This window comes from Ascaphus truei, chromosome 7 (assembly GCF_040206685.1).
Source record: "Ascaphus truei isolate aAscTru1 chromosome 7, aAscTru1.hap1, whole genome shotgun sequence".
NCBI classification, from domain to species: Eukaryota; Metazoa; Chordata; class Amphibia; order Anura; family Ascaphidae; genus Ascaphus; species Ascaphus truei.
The window spans coordinates 79,302,848-79,322,832 of record NC_134489.1 but is presented as its reverse complement, the minus strand read 5'-3'; the positions used below and the strand labels follow the sequence as shown (position 1 = coordinate 79,322,832).

Genomic DNA, 19,985 nt, shown 5'->3' with positions numbered 1-19,985 from the left:
AGAGTGATAAGTCAGATGTACTGTGTTGCGTTAATTTTTTATTATATAACGTTCTGTGTGTAGTTACGTAGGTATAGCCCAAGCAGGGACGTTGGATTCTGCAAGGGGGAGAATGTAGGGATGCGCTCGGTGGGAGTGTTGCAGGTTCCGTGGCGGCACGCTAGTATAGGGCGCCGAAATGTTGTTGCACAACCTTGCAGAGGGCACTGAGAGAGTGGGAAGGTCGCGCATGCGCAATGGAAGCGCGCGAACGACGGGCCTGTAAGAGAAAGGCTCCGTTGAGGAACTACAACTCCCATGAGCTCCAGAGTGGTCACCTGATGTGAGGAGCCAATCAGAAGGCTAAGATTACGGGAAGAGGAAAGGGAAGCGTGGGGGAGAGACCACGCTAGTCAGAGGGGATCCGGAAGGTAAAGGAGGAGGTTGTATGCGTGCAGAGGTCCGTGACCCACCTGCATAGGCTAGCTTTACCCCGCAGGCCCTTAGGAAAAATCCCTGAGCCACAGTAGGTAGCTGTGCTGCAGGGACTCCCATAGTGGTAGCGATCAGTCACCTTACTGTGTAGACAGTTAGGGACAAGCGTGCGGAGCAGGTTTGCTGGTGAGCTGTTTGGGACCAGACAGCTGCACAGCGGACATCAAAGACAAGCAGAGGAGTCATCGGATCCTTTTCGAAGTGTTACCGGTCACCGCCGTGACCGGCAGGTATTTACAGCAAGTACGCCAACACCTGTCTACAAGCGCTGATCACACCTTAGGCGTAACTCTTTGGGGACACTAGTGAGTGGCCAAAGGCCTAGTACACGGAACAATCCTTTCTATTAAACCCAAGGACACGGTGTGTGGGGCACGCGGTGAGGGGACAGAGACATACTCATTGCGAGCGTGGGAGAGCCACTACTATTCAAGGACAATACTCTGTAGGAGTGTGGCGGAGCCACTAAGGTCATAAGGACCTTACTAGTTAGCGGTGTTAGAGTATAAGTGTATATGTCATGTGTTGATGCAAATTATAGAGTACTAAGGTTATCGTCATTACAGTAAAACTGGTTGCAATCATGTGTTGGTATGTTTCTTGCCCAGGGGAATCTTACACGATGGGGATCCTGGGTAAGTGGAGGCGCTGCGCTAATTAAGTGTTACCCCAGGCTCCCAGCTAGCGGAGGCTCGGATCTCCTGGAGCCGCAGGTGTGTGCAGTGACCAGTAGTCTCTTTTGAGTGTCAGAAAAAGGGCTACCTATATATATATATATAGGTAGCCCTTTTTCTGACACTCAAAAGAGACTACTGGTCACTGCACACACCTGCGGCTCCAGGAGATCTGAGCCTCCGCTAGCTGGGAGCCTGGGGTAACACTTAATATAAGGATGCTCCCGGAAGAAGCCTTTTTGGCGAAACGGCCGTAGGAGCAGAGCTGTGACAGCACCCCTCCATCTTGTGACCCGTGTGCCTTACCATACTGCGTGAGACTTTCCTCCGTTTTACTGCTGATGTCCCACTGCAAGACTTTGGTCTTTATCATCTGATTCTCCTGCTGCCTGACTGAGTAACGCTGGTATTTATCACTGGATTTCCTCAGTGCTCTGTGCACACCATACACAGCAGCGCTCTATGTCCCTGTGTTATTCACACACCACCACTGCTCATTATTTTTGAGCTCTGTATCTCAGGGGACTTTATACTGTATGAGCGCTACCAGTGCACTTTATAGATTTACCACTGCTGCTACTTTTTTTACATGTGCAGCTCAATTTGGGCATCACTTTATTCAGCTGATTTACAGCACATTTAAGGGTCACAACTTTATGTATTTCTAGCTATGTGCCTAATTATCTCTCATCATCATTAAGAGGTTTATGTATATTTACTACAATATATATCCAATCTTTCTCTTGTGGTCTGTATCTACTTACCATTTATATTCATTGCTACTCTTGTTCTGGATCGGCCGATCTCAGTAAACATTACTTGGGGAGAAATATTTTTCCCCTAGTTCTGTTATGTTATATTTGTAATGATATATTGTTACCCTGCTTTGGCTCTTATCAGACCAATTGTACCTCTTTGATGTTTTTACGTTGTGTCGCATAGCGATCTGACATGTGATTTGTGTGGGTCTGTCTTTTGTGTTTTTTATACTCTTTGTTAATAAAGTCCATTTCTATTTTTCATAATTCAGCATTTGAGTGCTCCTTTTTGACCCTACTCTCCCTCCTTTTTAGTCATATTATTCCCTTGGGTCGGTAGCACCACCAGAGGGTTACCTTTTACCCTGACCTCTGGTTAACTGATTATTTAATCACACAAGGGTGATTTGATTGCGGCATCTATTGTGTGTTCCATATATATATATATATATATATATATAATCAAAAAAATAAATAGATGATACCGTTCTGTGGCTAACGAAATGCTTTTATTTGTGCGAGCTTTCGAGATACACTTATCTCTTCTTCCGGCGATGTTACAATGAACATAATATAATATATATATATATAGTGTGTGTTTATGGTTGAAGCAGGGTTCATTGCTCCCACAGATGTAATATGTTGGGATATATTGGGCTATATATCAATGAATACTTATAAATACTTAAATATAAATACCAATAATGTTATTTTAATATTCACACACTGAAGATCAAATTACTTGACTCAACAGGAAAGAGCTCTTGCACTTTTGTTCGTCACCAATCATGCATATGTGATTCTTTTTGTTCAATCTCTGCAGGTGTATTGCCATTGGCATACAGTGCTCAATTATTTTATTTTTTTTGCCTTATGTTATGTGTTTTCTGAAATATGTATCCACTGAAGGTTGTGGATTAAACTGGGTTATTGCATCAACATGGAACAGGTGCATACCTGTGTTATTCGGAAATAATGTTTGGAAAGATTATAATTCAAATCTTGTTATTTAGGATTATTATAGTCCACAAATAAGGAAGACCTGTAAAATGTTTCTTGGGTATATAACTGTTATTATTACAATCATTTGGTGTAGGGTGATTTTTTCCCCCCCACAAAGGACATAGCGAAGGTTTAACATTTCTAGATTTTTAAATCAACTTTACTGAATGTATATTTCCATGAAAAGAGCATAAACAAATATACATTAACAATTGTTCTTGAAATAACAGGCCTATCTTTGTCTGTGTCACTAGTCATATCATGTGGCAGTGTGGGGAGCTCCACTGCAGTGAAAGGGGAGAGAGGGGGGTTAGCTTTATCTTCTATGATGTCAAAAGACAATAATGTGTTCATGGGTCTATGCCAAGTGGAGATGCCTTTAATTTTGTGCATGATAACTGTTCTGTCTGCTTTTTTATTTTCCAGTCATACAACATCTGCTACCAACTAAACCTGTCAAAATCAGAGCTCCTCATATTTCATCCCAAACCTGGCCCTACTACCTCCTTCCACATTACTGTTGGAAGTTCTGTCATACACCCGGTAGCACAAGCACGCTGCCTAGTGGTCACTCAACTCCTCTCTCACATTCAAAACGTACCTAAAACCTGTCGCTTTTTCCTCCACAATATTACAAAGGTACAAAGAAAAGCAAACAAAAAATGGGTGCGCTAATGTATCAAATACCAAGATGTTTATCTAAATATAAAATGTCGATAAACCAACATTTTTTGGAGGGAAGAGCTGATGGGAGGGCGGGGGGGGGGTGAACCTGGAAAGGGGGGTTGGCCCTGTAGCACAATGGAGATGGGGGCTCTAAATAACCCCAAATTCTTGTCCCATTGCAGACGCACTTACCAGAATACCCTCCTACTGTCTCTGTACGTTCTTCTTACCTACCAATTAGATTGTAAGCTCTTCGGAGCAGGGACTCCTCTTCCTAAATGTTAATTTTTATGTCTGAAGTACTTATTCCACTGTTCTGTTATTTGTATTATTTGTTATTTATCTGATTGTCACGTGTATTACTACTGTGAAGCGCTATGTATATTAATGGTGCTATATAAATAAAGACATACATACATACTGTACATACCAACCTTTAAAAACTCAACTGGGAAAAATCCCAGGATGATGTACAGTAATAAAGCCTGGAATGTAATTACATTAGGTAGATAGGGGGGGGGGGGGGAGTAATAGTTACAGTTTGGCTGCAAAAACCAAGTACTGCTATTCTGTTGATTTTGATAAAGGATGTCTAAAATAATTTATCAAGCGAAATAAATCAACATATACTTCATTTTTCATACTGTTGTTTAATAGTTATTTTTTATTTAACAGGACAGATCATTTTCCTGGTGAACATCAAGCTATTTCAGGGTAATTTTCCTTATGGATATTTCCTCATTGACGAAGGTCTGTGGTTTATTGATTCTGTCAACTGTTTAACCTTGTGAGTGCCAGAGGAGCAGAGGTTCCCCTTTGGCACAGGGCTGTGATGTGACAGCTTACCTTAACCCAGAAATGGAAGAGGAGTCCCGCTCTACCGTATAACTTCAGATCTCACCCTGCGCTACATGAGAATGCAGTATGCAATCTAAGATGGACAAAAAAAATCACTCTACGGGCACGACATAGCCACTACGTCACAGGGCCGCTGGAGTGCCAGACACAAAGGGTTCACATACACAGAACTTCTTGGCGCATGTGTTATTTCTTCTATACAATAATTCTACGTTCAAATACCAGTCATACCAATTAAAAGATCAGGAACAAATTTTGTCTCGAATCCACAAGAGGGTGCTAAACTTTAGGAAATCTGTAATCCCATTCCTCAGAATGGGAGTAAAGTTGTGCTAAAGCTTAGCCCTCTTTTGTGGAACTGGGCCATTGAGTATAAAGTATAAATAATTATCTTTTGAAGACTTTTGAAATTGTGCATTGCTTAAAAAAAATCTATTTCTCACCCTTAATATCATTAGCGGCATGTGTCGATATTATTCATGTTCTGACATATCTTATTCATGTATGTTATACTTTATATTCATACATATCAATGCATTAAGAACGGTTTGTGTTTAAGGGCGCTGGCAAGGTTACAGCTTGTCTCTGACGCATGCGCAGTCTGAAACTCAACTAACAACAAAGAAACATTTAGGACCTGCGTGTCGTTCACCCAATATGTATCATAATCACGTTGTAACTATCTTTACCTAGTAACACCAGAGTGGAAGTCTGCTACTCACGATCAAGTTTCGAGCAGCAACATAGCTCTGCTCCCACGCATGCGCAGCCAGCCCCCTTTCGGGGATATACATACAGGCTGGCAGTAACACAGCCCTTTCTGACGCATGCGCAACCAGAGTCTCTATAACAAACATAACTCAACACTCACTACGGAGTGAAGATCACTCATACCCATACCTGACCCGCTCACAAAGGGGACCGTGTACAAAACCCCTGACTAATTATATAGCACCTCTTATCTTATGCAAAATAGGTGTTTGGTTCCTATATACAATAGGCACCAGGGTGGTGGGCAGGGACCCCGGAAGTTAAGAACATATCCCAACAGTGATAATAGAGAGCTCAATAACAGATACCCAAATCAGTGGTCTGACTACTGTGTATATGATACCACATTGAATTAGATAATCACATAAGAGCCAAAGGAGACGTTTGGTAGACTACAAATAGACCTCAGACGTCTATTTTTTAACTCAGTATATTCAACCAAAGCGTATACTGTTTTAACTACACCACGACTTATTAAAATAAAAGCACACTATTTACTTATTTCACCCCTGACCGTTTATTACATAAAGGTCTGCGGTGCGCCTCTAAAAGGGACTCTTTAGTGTATTTCCTTTGATACACCCATATAGTCTGCTTTTTTCCATACCTGTAAGTCTCCCTTGGGTTGCCTGGGGAAAATGTTGGGTTATCAAAGAGCAATGTTTGTTCTTTTTGTGGTAAGCTTGAACTTATACAGTAGGAAAACTATATAGGAAAATTGTGGAAGAGGTACATGATCCTCAGCAAAAGATTCATCTTTACTGATGTAATCCTCCCCAACCACGAAATATTGTATTTACTCCAGGTTTCTAAGTAATTTTTCAGGACCCTGATTATTGAGGGACAGTTTAATTGGTACATACTGTAGAGTTAGAGATCTGGTGATGTTGATACCCAGGTAGGGAAGGGAGTAGGGTTGCCATTTGAAGTCAAAATTAAGCTGCAGAAGTTTGATCACCTCGTTTGACAGCTTTTTTCCCCTACATTTTAGCTGATGTATATGTATATGTTTATATGCCCTGATCCACAAACTGTTGCTAAACTTTAGAGGACTGTTACTCCCATGCACATGCATGTGAGCTGAGGCATGCTATAGTAACCCTTTTGTGGACCAATAACATTTATACTTTTCAAGTATGTCCTGGCCACCAAGTTCAGTAAAGTAATTTTAAATGTACTATTTCAAAAAAAGTTTGAAATGGCTAAAGTCTGGAATGCATTTAAACGAAAGAGGATATAAGGGACACAGGTAAATAGGTTAAGTAGTGGGGTGATCCTTAGCAGAAGGAATATCAATAAAGGTTCATCAATGAACCTTAAGCAGGTTGCTGATAGTGAATCCTAGGAGATAAGTGTTGGGTACAGGGGGTGTTTAAATACTTTTCATAAGATAATTTATCAGGTTTTACAGGAACTCTGAGATACTGAGACTTTCAGTGTTGCTCAAACTAGTGTTTTTGTGATTAGTGAGCAATCATATGGTCCTCAAATAGGCAAAGGATAACTTTATACTGATTGATCCCTTACTGCAATGTGGAAGGCATGTTATGTAATCTTATGAGAGCCCACATGTAAGCATGTCGCATACATTATTTAGTTAAGTACTCCTCACCTGTATGTGTGGGAGATCGAGATGACAGAGCTGACCTTCTCCTCCATAGTGCTCCAGTGCAAAGGGACAGGTGGTTCCCCTCCAGTCTTACGTGCCTGTGCAGCGTGGTCTGCCAGCTACTTTTTCGCTTTTCTACTTCTTGTCCACCCAGCGCTTATTCAGCATATCAATTGAGCAGAGGATATTCCCCAGTGCATTGAGGCACTCCAGGATGGCCCCCCAAATCCACTGCATTGCTGGTTCTTGAGCAGAGAGACCCTAATAATTTGGAGTGGTTAGCCACCAACCGATTAATGAAAATTGAGCTTCTCATCCATAAATGTCTGGCTTCTTATCCTACAGCATCAGGAGTGGTACCCGAGGTTTTCCGCCTCATCAGTCATCTCTCTACTGTTTAGCTGTTTTGAAATGGCTGAGTTTTTCTGTTCGTAATGTGTATTTATTTGAAGTTGAAACATTCTCATGGGCATTGTGATGGGTCACGCTATTGTGTAACGCATTACAAGTTGGCACGCACTAATGAGATTTTTTATCAATGCACATGTGCAGTGTATTGGAGAACGCGCCTGAGATAAAAATCCACGTTAATAGCACTGCTACAAAGACGAACGGACCTTATTTTTGCATCACATTACCTTTGAGGAAACCCGATAAGACAATAAATAAAGTTTGTTCACAAATTCCCTAATGAACGTTATTAGTGCAAAAACTACGAACTTCTGTGGATCTACCCCTAGATATTGAATACATTCATGAAATTCAGAAACATTCTAAATTCTTTATAATCGTTTCTAATTATTACATCATTCTTATAAATTAACTTTTTATTGTCTCCAAAAATAGAAAATCTGAAACCATAATGATATTTTATTTATTTATTAATTTATTGTTGGTCATATTATTGAATGCAGACTTTTCTACAATTAGATTAGGGCAAATATGCATTCAATAAATAGGAAACTACTACGTAAAATCAAAGTAGCAAGTCATATTTACAACTCTTGTTAATGTTATTTATGCTACAGTATATATTGACCTTTGCTAGCTAAATGTAAAAAAAAAAGAAAATATGTTAGAGTAAAGTCCCTCCTGGGTATAAAAAGGGCTTAAGACATCTCTGCTTAGGAACAAGCCTAATGCCAAGAAGTGTCAAGATGACTGTAGGATTTAATTTCAATTAGGTTAGTCACAGTTTTAAATAATTCAGGAATTACTTAACTAGAGAGAGCGAATGTGTGACAATTCGGCCAACAAGTTCTTAGCGGTCGAGTATTTGCCCTCTCGTTTGGCAGATAAAAATTCAGGTGAATGCGCCTAAACCCGCCATCGTATTCACTTCACCGTCCCTTTCTGCCAATGTCATGACATCCGCGACGAATGTTTATACATTAGTTTGCAGCAAATGTTTCAACAATTGATTCACGCACGCACATGCACAGAGCCGCTCACTTTTTCACTGTTGTTCAGATTGTGGAGGAAGAGAGCAGGGTGTGGCTGGTTGGGATAGTGTGTTGGTAGGGAGTAGGGACGAGACAGAAAATACATGAAAAGGGTATGACAATGCCAGTAACAAACACCCGACTAGCAGACACTATATTTGAGGGGTGAGGGAAGTAGTGGTACAGTAGCTTTACTGTCCCACTCCCTCCCTCCCTCAGTCTCACCAACAATACACCACCAGTCATCTACCCCAAATTGAATTCCCAATTCTCTCCCCACCCCAAATCTGCCCCAAACAGGCCTAAAATATGTAGAAATGAAATAAAACCAATACTATAAAGCTGTAATCAAAAACTGTATAAAACATATGTAATAAAAGTAAGTTTTATAAAACAATATATAATAATATGATCAAACAGCAACCAGCCAACCACCCCAAGACAAACCCAAGAATGCAATGGCTTAGACCTGAGGCTGCACCCTTATTTATACTCCATGCAAAACAAATGTCAAAACATCAAAACAAATATTTGATTAGTTTGCGAATGTGCAGACATTGGTACCGTCACCGGGGGCGCCATGAGTGTGCGCAACAAAGTGCACCGTGAAGAAATGCCACACTTGCAGGGAAGGCGAATATCTGGGAATATTTTACCCCATGGACTGAATGCACTAAGTGTTGTTGTACAGATACTGTAGATTGGGTTTGACTGACACACACACACACACACACTAATATCCGGATTGGGATCAAAGTTCACTCTTACAATCAATATAAAAAGACCCAGTGTCATTTATACTTTCTGCCTCTTGTTTTATGAAAGTATTTTATCAGAAGAATACATGGCCCAGGCAGAAATTGAACCCAAGTTACAACAAATTGTGAATGACGCATATGAGTGAACAATTTGCCGAATAGTAAAGCACAGCAGGACACTGGAAGCTAGGGATTTAAATACAAGGAAGACTTATACACAACAATGAGACAGTGTTAGAAATGGTTATACTGTAATGTGCAATGTCATTTGTGTAAACAGAAGGGCATGAGTTATGGGAATTACTTAAATGTAATTGCCATTCAAAACAAACAAAAATGTTATGCTTATAGTTATAGTGACTGAATCGCATAATGCACTTGGTTTTTGCAGTGGTTCACAATGGCATTATTACGTATACTCATTTTTAGAAAGCAAATATTTACACCTAAGGGAGAACGAAAGGGACATACAGTATTTACCCTGTAATTAGGAAAATGATGGAAATGCTTTATTGTTCTCCTGCCAGCAACCAGAGTAGATTGTCCTTATCTTGGTCTCCAAGTAATACATGGATGTCTGTAAACCTTCACTGATCACTTTTTGCATTACCACGATCACCATTACCTATTTGTGGGATTAAGTTTGCTGAGAGACTCGTGAGATTTACCAATGTATTCCAGCCATCAGACAAAAACTGTCAAATATTTAATTGCAACAGAGCAAAATGTTTTGTGTTCTAAGGACAAGCACATGCATAGCAGTCAGTACTGGACCATCACATTTAGGACTAGCACATACCCTGAAAAATAAAGCCAGCTTAGTTCTGTCCTAGACCTTTTCTTTCTAGAATTTCAATGCATTGCTTTTCTGTTAATTCATTACTGTTCATCATTCTCAAAGCATCATGAGATCAATTTCTCTCATTGAGAAAATTACATGATGGAATTACCCGATGGTGTAGATCTGAATCTAGTTGATTGTTCTAAAGAGAAGCTACAAATATCAATTAGTTAGATTTGTGTCTTGCATTAGAGCGTGTAGAAGCAAAGGAACTGAACTAAAGTAAATCAGCTAACCTCCGGAAGTAAAGATACCATCGTTTTATGAACTACAGTAGGTAAAATGCACTGCATTGATGAACCCTAAAGAATATGTATTTATTTATTTAGATTTTCTTTAGGAATAATGGGTTTTAATAACATCTGCTTCAATCTGCTTGATGGCTAAGCTTGTTTGTTTTACAGAACAGAATTTAGCTGATTAAATTAGTGCAATGAAACCTCAGCGGCAAAGGAATTTATTGTTATATTATGTGTAATTATTTCTAAATGTACCTGGCCTTTTGTACTCATTTACTGTAGCCTAATGAACCTAGTGAACAATTAGTGCTAGGGTGTAACAGTGTGTTTCTGATTTTTAACTCAGTTTTTTGCTATACATGAAGTGAAGCAGTAAATAAGAGGTACAGGATGAAAAGATGGCGCAGCCACAGATTGTACCACCAGGACCAGACAGCTTCCGCTACTTTACCAGGGAATCTCTTGACGCTATCGAGAAGCGTATTGAAGGTGAAAAGGATAAGAAGCCCAAACAAGAGCTCAGGGATGAGGAAAATGGTCCAAAGCCAAACAGTGACTTGGAAGCCGGAAGAACATTGCCATTTATATATGGTGACATACCACCAGGGATGGTATCAGAGCCCTTGGAGGATCTGGACCAATATTATACCAATCATAAAGTAAGTGTGGATAACCATTCTATACACTGTAAAAAGGATTAAACCTGCATCAAAGCAGGAGTCTACATCATATTGTTATGCCTCAGTACCACATCTATATGAAAGTTTGTGCTAAAATACATTGCAGATAATGCCGACATAGAGGAGATTTAATAACACAGATAGCCCCTCTAGTTCTCAAAGTACAATAACCCTTTTGCTACCTTAGGGGCATACAACACATTGCTAGAAGTGAAGAGTTAAAAAGGATATAACTTTTTGGGGAAGGAGAAACACCCTTATTTCTTTGACTACTGATGCACAGTATTTTTAATATATCTAGCCTGAAGGCCCTTCTTCAAAGACAAAAATAAAATGCATAATTGTTAATGGCTGAATAATGTAAACTGGATTCTGAATATATATATATTAATATATATAAACACATACGTTCCACTCTGTTTGGCGTCACCTAAAGGGTGTTAGTGGGGCGACATTCAAAAACTCTCCGTATACCAATATAAACAAGCAATGTAATGCATAAGAGTGCATGAGTATCAATGAAAGAAACATGTAAGAAGCAATAATCCTTGGAACAATAAACATTAGAAGCCATATACAAAGATACAGATGCAGCGGCCATTATTTTAACAAATCACGCAGTGTATACCTTGGAATACCCATGTCATGGTGCGGGATGTCTTCCAACCGTACCGCCTTAACACGCGAGTGCAGGCGAGTGCATAAAATGGCATTTTAGTGTGCTGGCTTTTAAACATATTAAATTGACACAGTAGCACAGTACTGTACACATAACAATTCATTCATTTCATTGCATTTAATTGCGCACAATCCATGAAATTCAAACAAAGCAACAGCGATAAACACGTGTGCCTGGGGCGATTGGCCGCGTTAATGCCGCGTGGAGTACAGCAGCGCACATGAAAACGGCGCTGTGATTTGTTAAAATAATGGCCGCTGCATCCGTATGGGTGCTTCTTACATCTTCATGTTAGCGGGACTCCTGGCAAGAAATTATTATAGTAAACATTTTACCAAGTGGCTTGGGGGAAGATTACACAGAGAAACATCACAGTGTATCAAAGTATACATTATTATTATTCAGCTTAATTACAGTATTTGCCCAGCATTTCCCATTATACCAGACAAGCATGAGCAATGGTGTGGTTCTCATTCCTATAGAGTCCATCTTTATCAATAGAATTAATTATGTATAATGTAAATGAGCTGAACCCCATTCATTTCAACTCTGGGGATGTCCTGGCTTCCAGAGATACTTACCTCCGTAGTAGGTGTTGTAGTCGCTCTGCTCGGCTACCAGGGATCACGTAATGGCCACTGCCCTGCAGGCCAATAGGAAACTGTGACATCATGAAGTTCGACTTTCTATTGGACTGCGTGATGCGCGAGCTTTAAACTTTAAAGCCCAGCTAGCTCAGCTCATCTACTACGGAGGTAATTATCTCAGGAAGCAGGTGGTCCGCGGAGCTGAAATTAATGTGGTTCAGCTACGGAGACCCCTTGCTTCAATCCTGGGTAAAAAAAGAAATAAAAATATGTAAGCATGAGAGAGCTTGAATTGCTCCTTTAGAGATATCAGCATCATGCAGAAAGATGGGGCTAGAAATGAGCCAATGCGTTTTCAAACTTATTGTACAGTTGCCTAATGCTCTATAGTTCTCCAAATAGTGTTTCTAAAAGATCGTAGAAGAGTAAATATGAGGTGTTTTACAGTGAAACTTCATCAGTGAATGCATATTGTATGTATACGGGCCTTTGCATTTACATTTTTGCTGCCTCTCATTTTCTTTCAGACTTTTATAGTATTGAATAGAGGGAAGACAATCTTCCGCTTCAGCGCCACATCTGCCTTGTACATTTTAACGCCTTTCAACCCCGTGCGTCAAACAGCTATAAAGATTTTGGTCCATTCATATCCTTTTCAAGTGATGCGTGTGCTTTAAATGAAAATGTACAGTTCTGTACATACGAAGGTTCATTGAGAAGTTACAGTACACAATAATAAGCTTCCAGGGCAGGGATTGGCTTTGGGCAACAATGGCCAGAGACCATCAACCATCCACTGTCCACATTTATCTATTGCATATATTTATATTTGTAAAGCTCATATCACTCAGAATTGTGCTAGAATTGAGTGAAAATAGCAGTAAATGTGAGTATGGAACATGGCCTTGCATATTTACTCTTATGGCCAGATCTTCAAAGCTATGTTGGGCAACTTCATGGGAGGTTAACCCAACTGAAGTCTTACATAATATCTTTAAAAAGCCACAAATGTAACATTAAGCCTTGTTTTCATGTGGAAAGAACATTGCATTAACTATTGTATAATGTCTGTGATAATGAGATGCAACGAGATATTTACCCTAATATCGTATATCCACTAAAGTCCATTACAGTTAACACAAGGACCTAACTGTACTTGGTTAAGTCAGACTTAAACTTGCCATTACTTGCATCCAGACCCTAAAAAAGTCCTTTTTTGATGGTGGAATGGGAGGAGGAGGACCCATTGATTTTTATATTTCCCAAAACACTCGTCTGTACACTAGACCTGAGATACCTGAGAAATAACCTCATTTGAATATGCAAAGTATATTTAAATTATTTTAATTGGCATTTCTCAAGTATCTCAGGTGTGATACAATAACGTGCCGTTTAGCCTATGCTAATGAGATATAGGACGCCCTTTGTTTTTGCATATAATTAGCTTTGAGGCTACGCGTTACCTCAGGGAACATATTGGGGCCTATGCAGAGAGCAGCGAATTTTAAAATTGGCGAATTTATTAAAAAGTAGCTTTTTTGGAGAGTTTTAATCTCCATATGCAGAAAAGTGCGAATTCTGCTATGTTTAACATGGATGCGTGTGGCGAGTTTAAATTGGCGAGATGCGCGCTTCAGAAATGTGTTAAAACAAATTTGCGGCTTTTTTTTTCCCTTTGCAATGGCCGCGAGCGGCAGTTTTTTCTGGCGAGTTAAAACTGAGACAATCGCGCCATTTTATTGGCGCGAACAGCCGCTAGATGCCGTTCGCGCCTCTCTGCATACGGATATTTTTAAAACTGGCGAGATTGAGGTTCTCGCCAGCCGCGAGGCGAGTTTTATAACTAGAAAAGAAAAATTGGCGCGTTTTTCGGAACTCGCCATTTTCTGCTGCTTTCTGCGCGATTTTCTCCAAAAAATGGCGAATTTCGAAATAGCGCTGCTCTCTGCATAGGCCCCATTGTCTGTTACTGTTTTAGGAAATATCACGTTATGGACACTGATTTAACGTAGCTTTGGGGATATTTGGCAATTATTTCTTTTTAGAAGCTTGTCATTTGTGTGATATTTTTGCCAAAAAGCCCCAGCAAATGTCAACAGATTTACGAATTTCTCTATTTATATTCCTGTAATTATACCAACAACTCTGCACTGTATTCTTCTGCCATTGATCAATAACTGGTAGAGAAAAGTTATCAAAACTGTCATTGGAATCCATTGGATCTTGCATATGAATATAGGCAAATTATGGACAGAAAAAGTATAGTGCTTTGGATTAATCTGAATTTTGTTTCTTGCCAACTTTAAAAGAAAGTTATGTTTTTCAGGATTCTTAATTTTTTTTAAAATGTCCTCAACAGAAAAATAGCAGGGTAAAATTAACAAGAATATGGATTTTCGTGAAAAAAAATAAAATACATTTTTATATATGTGTATATATATATAATTCAAACTGTGATGCTTGTTTGTATTTGCGTACACTTGATTTGTGTACTCATAAAATTGTACAGTATATATCATTTCATAAAATAGTAAGTATATATATATATAATCTAGGACATCAAGAGATGCATATGCAAAATAATGCTAACAAAAATGGTGAAATGCCCAGTCTCAGCATCCCAGTACCTGTTTGCATTCCTTGGTCCAGATTAATTTGCTTCTAACAGGAATATGTACTAGATAGCGGTCTTTCCATTCACTGTTTCTTGTGAGTCAGTAATTAATGTAATGCTACAACAATGGCTTTTCAAGTAGGCAGTTTTACCTTATGAGTACATATTTTAGAAATAGTCAAATAAGAATAAAGAAGAGTTATATTGAGCTCACTATGAGAGCTGTCTTTTTGTACTGTTACAAAAAAACCCAGATTGCACTACAACATAAGTGTATGTACAGTACAGTGACTTTCCAGATTTATTTTGCCTGTAGCAAAAATAGGAGTAAGATGTTAATGTGTATCTTCCTTGACTGTAACTTACATTATTCAGCATGCTTATAATGTGCACTATATTGACCAATTGCGTGTTCATGACCATGAGTAAACCTCCAGAATGGGCCAAGAATGTAGAGTAAGTATCAGAAAGCCAACTTTAACTTTCCTTTCCATGCAATGCGTTGCAGGCCTTTCTAACAGTGAAAAAGTTAAAGATGCCAATAATATATATATATTGTGGCAGGATGGCCTCGTGGCGGGGTCAGTAAGACCCTAGACACGATGGGAAACGTTAAACTAAAGTGGTTTATTAGCCACAACCAAAATAAAGTACGGGTGCACTGTCCCTTTAAGAAACTACTTTCTAGAAATTAAAGCCTATTCCCGTTAGGGAAACTAACTCACTTCTAACAGGGCAGCCAGCTAATCTGGTTATGCCCAAAACATGCTGCACAAAGTATAACCAATAAGTATAATAATAAAGTCTTATCTGTGATGCAGCTCCAACAGCAAACAGGAACACGGTTCCGGGTAGCAGGCTGTGTCCAGCTCGCAGCAATCTTTATCTTTATCCTGGGTTGGGGTCCCAGCTGGTCCCAGCAGCATAGCTCCTCGCAGGACTGGGGGACCAGAGCAACAGCTAGGGCTTCCTAGCCGGGAGAAGTCTCTCACCCTCCTGGGGAAAAAACAAGCTCACCTTGTGAGAGCTACTTCCTGCTTTTTAAACCTGCAGTCTCTCAGGCATCCTGCTTAATTAGGCTGCAGGTGTATGCAGTTCTCCAACTGTAGGTTAACTGGATTAGTGCTGGAAAGTACACACATCCTCCATTCCAGCTTACTGAGTCAGTGACTGTCACATATCCCTCCCCCCAGCGAAACATTGTCCTGTGAGCGGCCCGTGCACCATTCCCGTGCACCAGCATCTTTGTCGAAAATGTCCCACGTCGGCTCTTCCCTCCCCCTTTTTTTTTTCTTGCCTTCCGATTTAGGCATTTTCTTTTTGGGGTAATTACCAGGCAATCTGGGCTTGAAGACTGGTACCGCACTATCTCCTTGTGTTGTGCCAGTTTAAGGTTGATGCTCTGCTTTTCTTGTGTCTCTTCTTGCAAAGGTTCCTGAACATCCTGCTGTGTATTGTCTCTCTCTGCCAGGACTCTACACCACATTGTGACTTGATCTGCAAATCCTGAAGATGCATCGTTCTCTTGTGCTCAGAGTCTCCCTTACTCTGTAGAAGACCCTTGACCTCGGTCAGCTCATTGCATACACTCGCCAGTGACTGTTTGGCCTTCTCTTGTGATGACAGCAACTCTGTTTTCGCGGTGATGGCTTTTGGACCTTTCTCCCTCAGCGTACCTTCAGTGTTAGGTTCCACAATATTTATCCTTAGTACTTCAACTTGGTCGGGATTCTTATTAACCCGAAGTGCACCCCATGGCACCTCTCTTTTACCATCAGCAGACTCATAGGCTTGACTCTTGACTTGCCTTTCTGTCTTGACTCTTTAACTTACTCTGTTGAGAGAGTCGCTGGACAATCTGTGCGGTTTTTCGACTCTTACGATCACGGGCACACTTCCATCTCATTCGCGACTGTCTCTTCACAGTGGCTGCCCTCATGGCAAGGAATCCAATTTGGGCCCTCTGGGCACTGTAGTATGATTGGATTCTTACTGTGCTACTGCATCGCCACTTGGCCTTCGCCTTCCGTGCCTTGTGGAAAGTAGACTGTAGTACTGCAACAGTGTCACGGTCATGCTTCCTGGTGCGTCTCCTTTGCTTTATCTCTACCGCCACCTTTTCCTTGGACTGCTTCAGTGATCCAAACGTCTGTCTTGGGGTTGTAAGCTTTTCCTCCAGCTTCATCTAAGAAACCTCCTGCTGGGTAGCCGTAGAGTCCAACGTAGCGTCCCGCTTAATCTTCCGAGCCTTGAGCTCCTTGCCTAGGTCACACTTTTGTTTCTCCGCCATCTTGCGGCCAGTACACTCAGACTCCAGGTCCTTCCTCAGGTCTTGAAGCAGTCCTTCTGCCTTTCTTCTTTCACTCAGTGCGGCTGCTAGTTCATCTTCTTTAGAATTGAGTCGCGATTCTACATCTCCTAGCAAGACTCAAAGCAAGGCTTAAATCTGTCTCTGTTTCTTTATTCTGGACCTGCAGCTGCTGGTGCTCCTCACGGACCTTGTCCAGCTCCAGCTGTAGCTGGGCCCCCTCATTGGTCGTGTAGTCCAGCCGCCTGTGGATATCAGCCATCTCGGTTTCATAGTGCAATGTCAGGCAGGCCAGCTGACGGACGGACACCTCCTCCCTCTTGGTGCGCTGCATCTCGCGCTCAGCCATCTGCGTCTGCAACTCTTCAGTCTGATGCTGCCAGTCCCCTCTCAGGGCCCTCACCTCTTCCCGGTGCTTACTCTGGGTTTACAGCAGCGCCTCCTTCTCCTTGGTATACTGACTCATTGGGATGGCGCTGCCTCTCTGCTTCTCCAGCTCTTGCTTCAGTCTTTGGACCTTCTCATGTTCCCTCTCACACAGAGTCACCTGGCTTCTAAACTCTGCCTCCAGCGATGCTCTTGTGGTGCTCAACGTGACTTTCAGCTGCTCCAGGGCGAGGCATTCTTTTTCCAGCATTTTCTCTGCATTCTTCAGTGTACCCTGTACTTCTAATTTTTCTTCCGCCTATTGCGTCTTCACTTTCTGTGCTTGGTGAAGCTTCTCAGTCCCATCACAGACCTGACCAGTCAGGTTTAAAACCTCTTCCTTCAGGTTTATATTCTCCATTTTCACAGTCTCTATATCCCTTTGGACTGTCTCACTGGCTTTCTTCAAAGTACCCAGCTCTGTAGTTAGACAGTGGCCCTTGGTGAGAAACTTCTAAGTCTTTGATGAAGTTTTGCACATCTCTCTGGGACATCTGATAGCATAGTCTCCAGTCAGGACTTGTTCTCTCTGATTCCATGGTACCAATTGCGGTGTTGGCCTTACCCAAACTTGTCGTCAGCTCCTCCAACTCACTCCGTAAGAGACGCTCTGTTTTCTTTAAAGCCTCATACTCTTGTATAGCTGGGAGTATACACCTCTGTAACTCGGCGTTAGCTTCTCGCTCCCTATTCAATTGTTTCTGCAAGACATCATAATCACGGTTGGCAGTTTGGAGTGCAGAAATTAAGGCCTCTTTTCCCTGGATCAAGGATTCATCTTCCCTTTGCTCCTCCTTTTCCTTTGCCACCGTTCCTGTGACAATTCTGCCCATCACTCCGGTCTGCAGCACATCTCGGTGCCTTGCTGACGCCTGTTGTCCTGGTTCATGACAGGCCCAGCATACTGAATCCTTTAGAAAGTCACCTGGTTTCCTTCTAGCCGGCACGGCCCTGAACTCCTGGTCACTGACTCCAAGGTTATGGGGTCCTGCACTCTGGACACTGGTCACTTTTGCAGCTTTCATCTGCGGGTACGTCTCTCTTCTCGGGGCTACATATGCGTCGTCATCATAATCATCATATGGCCTGAAGGGACACTGTTTTGTATGGTTATGTACATTGCAAAACTGACACTTGGCGGCGGCCATTTTAAAACCCCGGTTTTATTTTTGTTTGTTTTTTCACACCCGATGGGGCGGACATTGCACAATACACGTAAGTTGTACTTGCTTTACAATATTTGAACCTTCTGGGTTCTTCTTAGGGCAACTTCTTTGCAAAAATCCATTTTCACTTTCTTTTATACCAGACAGGGCAAACTTTACTCACAGCACTTGCTAGCTGCAAATTCACTTGCTTCAGCAAAAGGCATTAGCTTTACACAGCAATCCTTTCATACCTGACGGGGCAAAATTTACACTCAGCGCTTGCCAGCTGTAACTTCCATGCTTCAGCAAAAATCATTTTTTTTTTCTGTTTGAGTTCAGTGTCTCAACACATCTTCACCTACTGACCCCCAGAGGCGTAGCATCCCACTTCTGACACCACCTGTGTCAGGATGGCCTAGCGGCGGGGTCTGTAAGACGCTAGACACGGTGGGAAACGTTAAACTATAGTGGTTTATTAGCCACAACAAAAATAAAGTACGGGTGCACTGTCCCTTTAAGAAACTACTTTCTAGAAATTAAAGCTTATTCCCGTTAGGGAAACTAACTCACTTCTTGAGCCCTTACTAACAGGGCAGCCAGCTAATCTGGTTATGCCCAAAACATGCTACACAAAGTATAACCAATAAGTATAATAATAAAGTCTTATCTGTGATGCAGCTCCAACAGCAAACAGGAACATGGTTCCGGGGAGCAGGCTGTGTCCAGCTCGCAGCAATCTTTATCTTTATCCTGGGTTGGGGTCCCAGCTGGTCCCAGCAGCATAGCTCCTCGCAGGACTGGGGGACCAGAGCAACAGCTAGGGCTTCCTAGCCGGGAGAAGTCTCTCCACCATCCTGGGGAAAAAATAAGCTCACCTTGTGAGAGCTACTTCCTGCTTTTTAAACCTGCAGTCTCTCAGGCATCCTGCTTAATTAGGCGTATGCAGTTCTCCAACTGTAGGTTAACTGGTTTAGTGCTGGAAAGTACACACATCCTCCATTCCAGCTTACTGAGTCAGTGACTCTGTCACACACATATATTATATATATATATATATATATATATATGCAAATACAACTGTATGCTCATTTGCATGTCTTAGGCAGGTCTGCAACCCTGCCTTTCCCCATCATCACCCAGCATACAGCACTTCCACTGCAGCAAGGGATTCTGGGAAATGACATGCAAATGAGCACACAGTGTCACTTTTTGCCTCAAAAACCATTTTTAACATGGTTCCCTATAGGCTTAAGCTTGCTGCATGGTCACAGCTTTGAGCACAGCCAGGGTTAAGGTGCCTATAGGGAACCATGTTAAAAATGGTTTTTGAGGCAAAAAGTGACACTGTGTGCTCATTTGCATGTCATTTCCCAGAATCCCTTGCTGCAGTGGAAGTGCTGTATGCTGGGTGATGATGGGGAAAGGCGGGGTTGCAGACCTGCCTAAGACAT

General features: G+C 41.4%; 2 protein-coding genes across 2 annotated transcripts in view; both read left to right on the top strand.

Moving 5' to 3' along the window:
* LOC142500001 (sodium channel protein type 2 subunit alpha-like) overlaps nt 1-12,715 on the top strand; it is a 34,286-nt gene extending 21,571 nt beyond the window's left edge. The window contains exons 2-3 of the mRNA XM_075610057.1: nt 10,439-10,751; nt 12,566-12,715. Coding sequence (XP_075466172.1) covers nt 10,491-10,751; nt 12,566-12,715 — 411 coding nt within the window. The 5' untranslated portion in view covers nt 10,439-10,490. The remainder of the gene's footprint in view (nt 1-10,438; nt 10,752-12,565) is intronic.
* A 2,313-nt stretch (nt 12,716-15,028) lies between these two features.
* LOC142499604 (sodium channel protein type 2 subunit alpha-like) overlaps nt 15,029-19,985 on the top strand; it is a 73,016-nt gene continuing 68,059 nt past the window's right edge. The window contains 1 exon segment of the mRNA XM_075609186.1: nt 15,029-15,108. Coding sequence (XP_075465301.1) covers nt 15,029-15,108 — 80 coding nt within the window.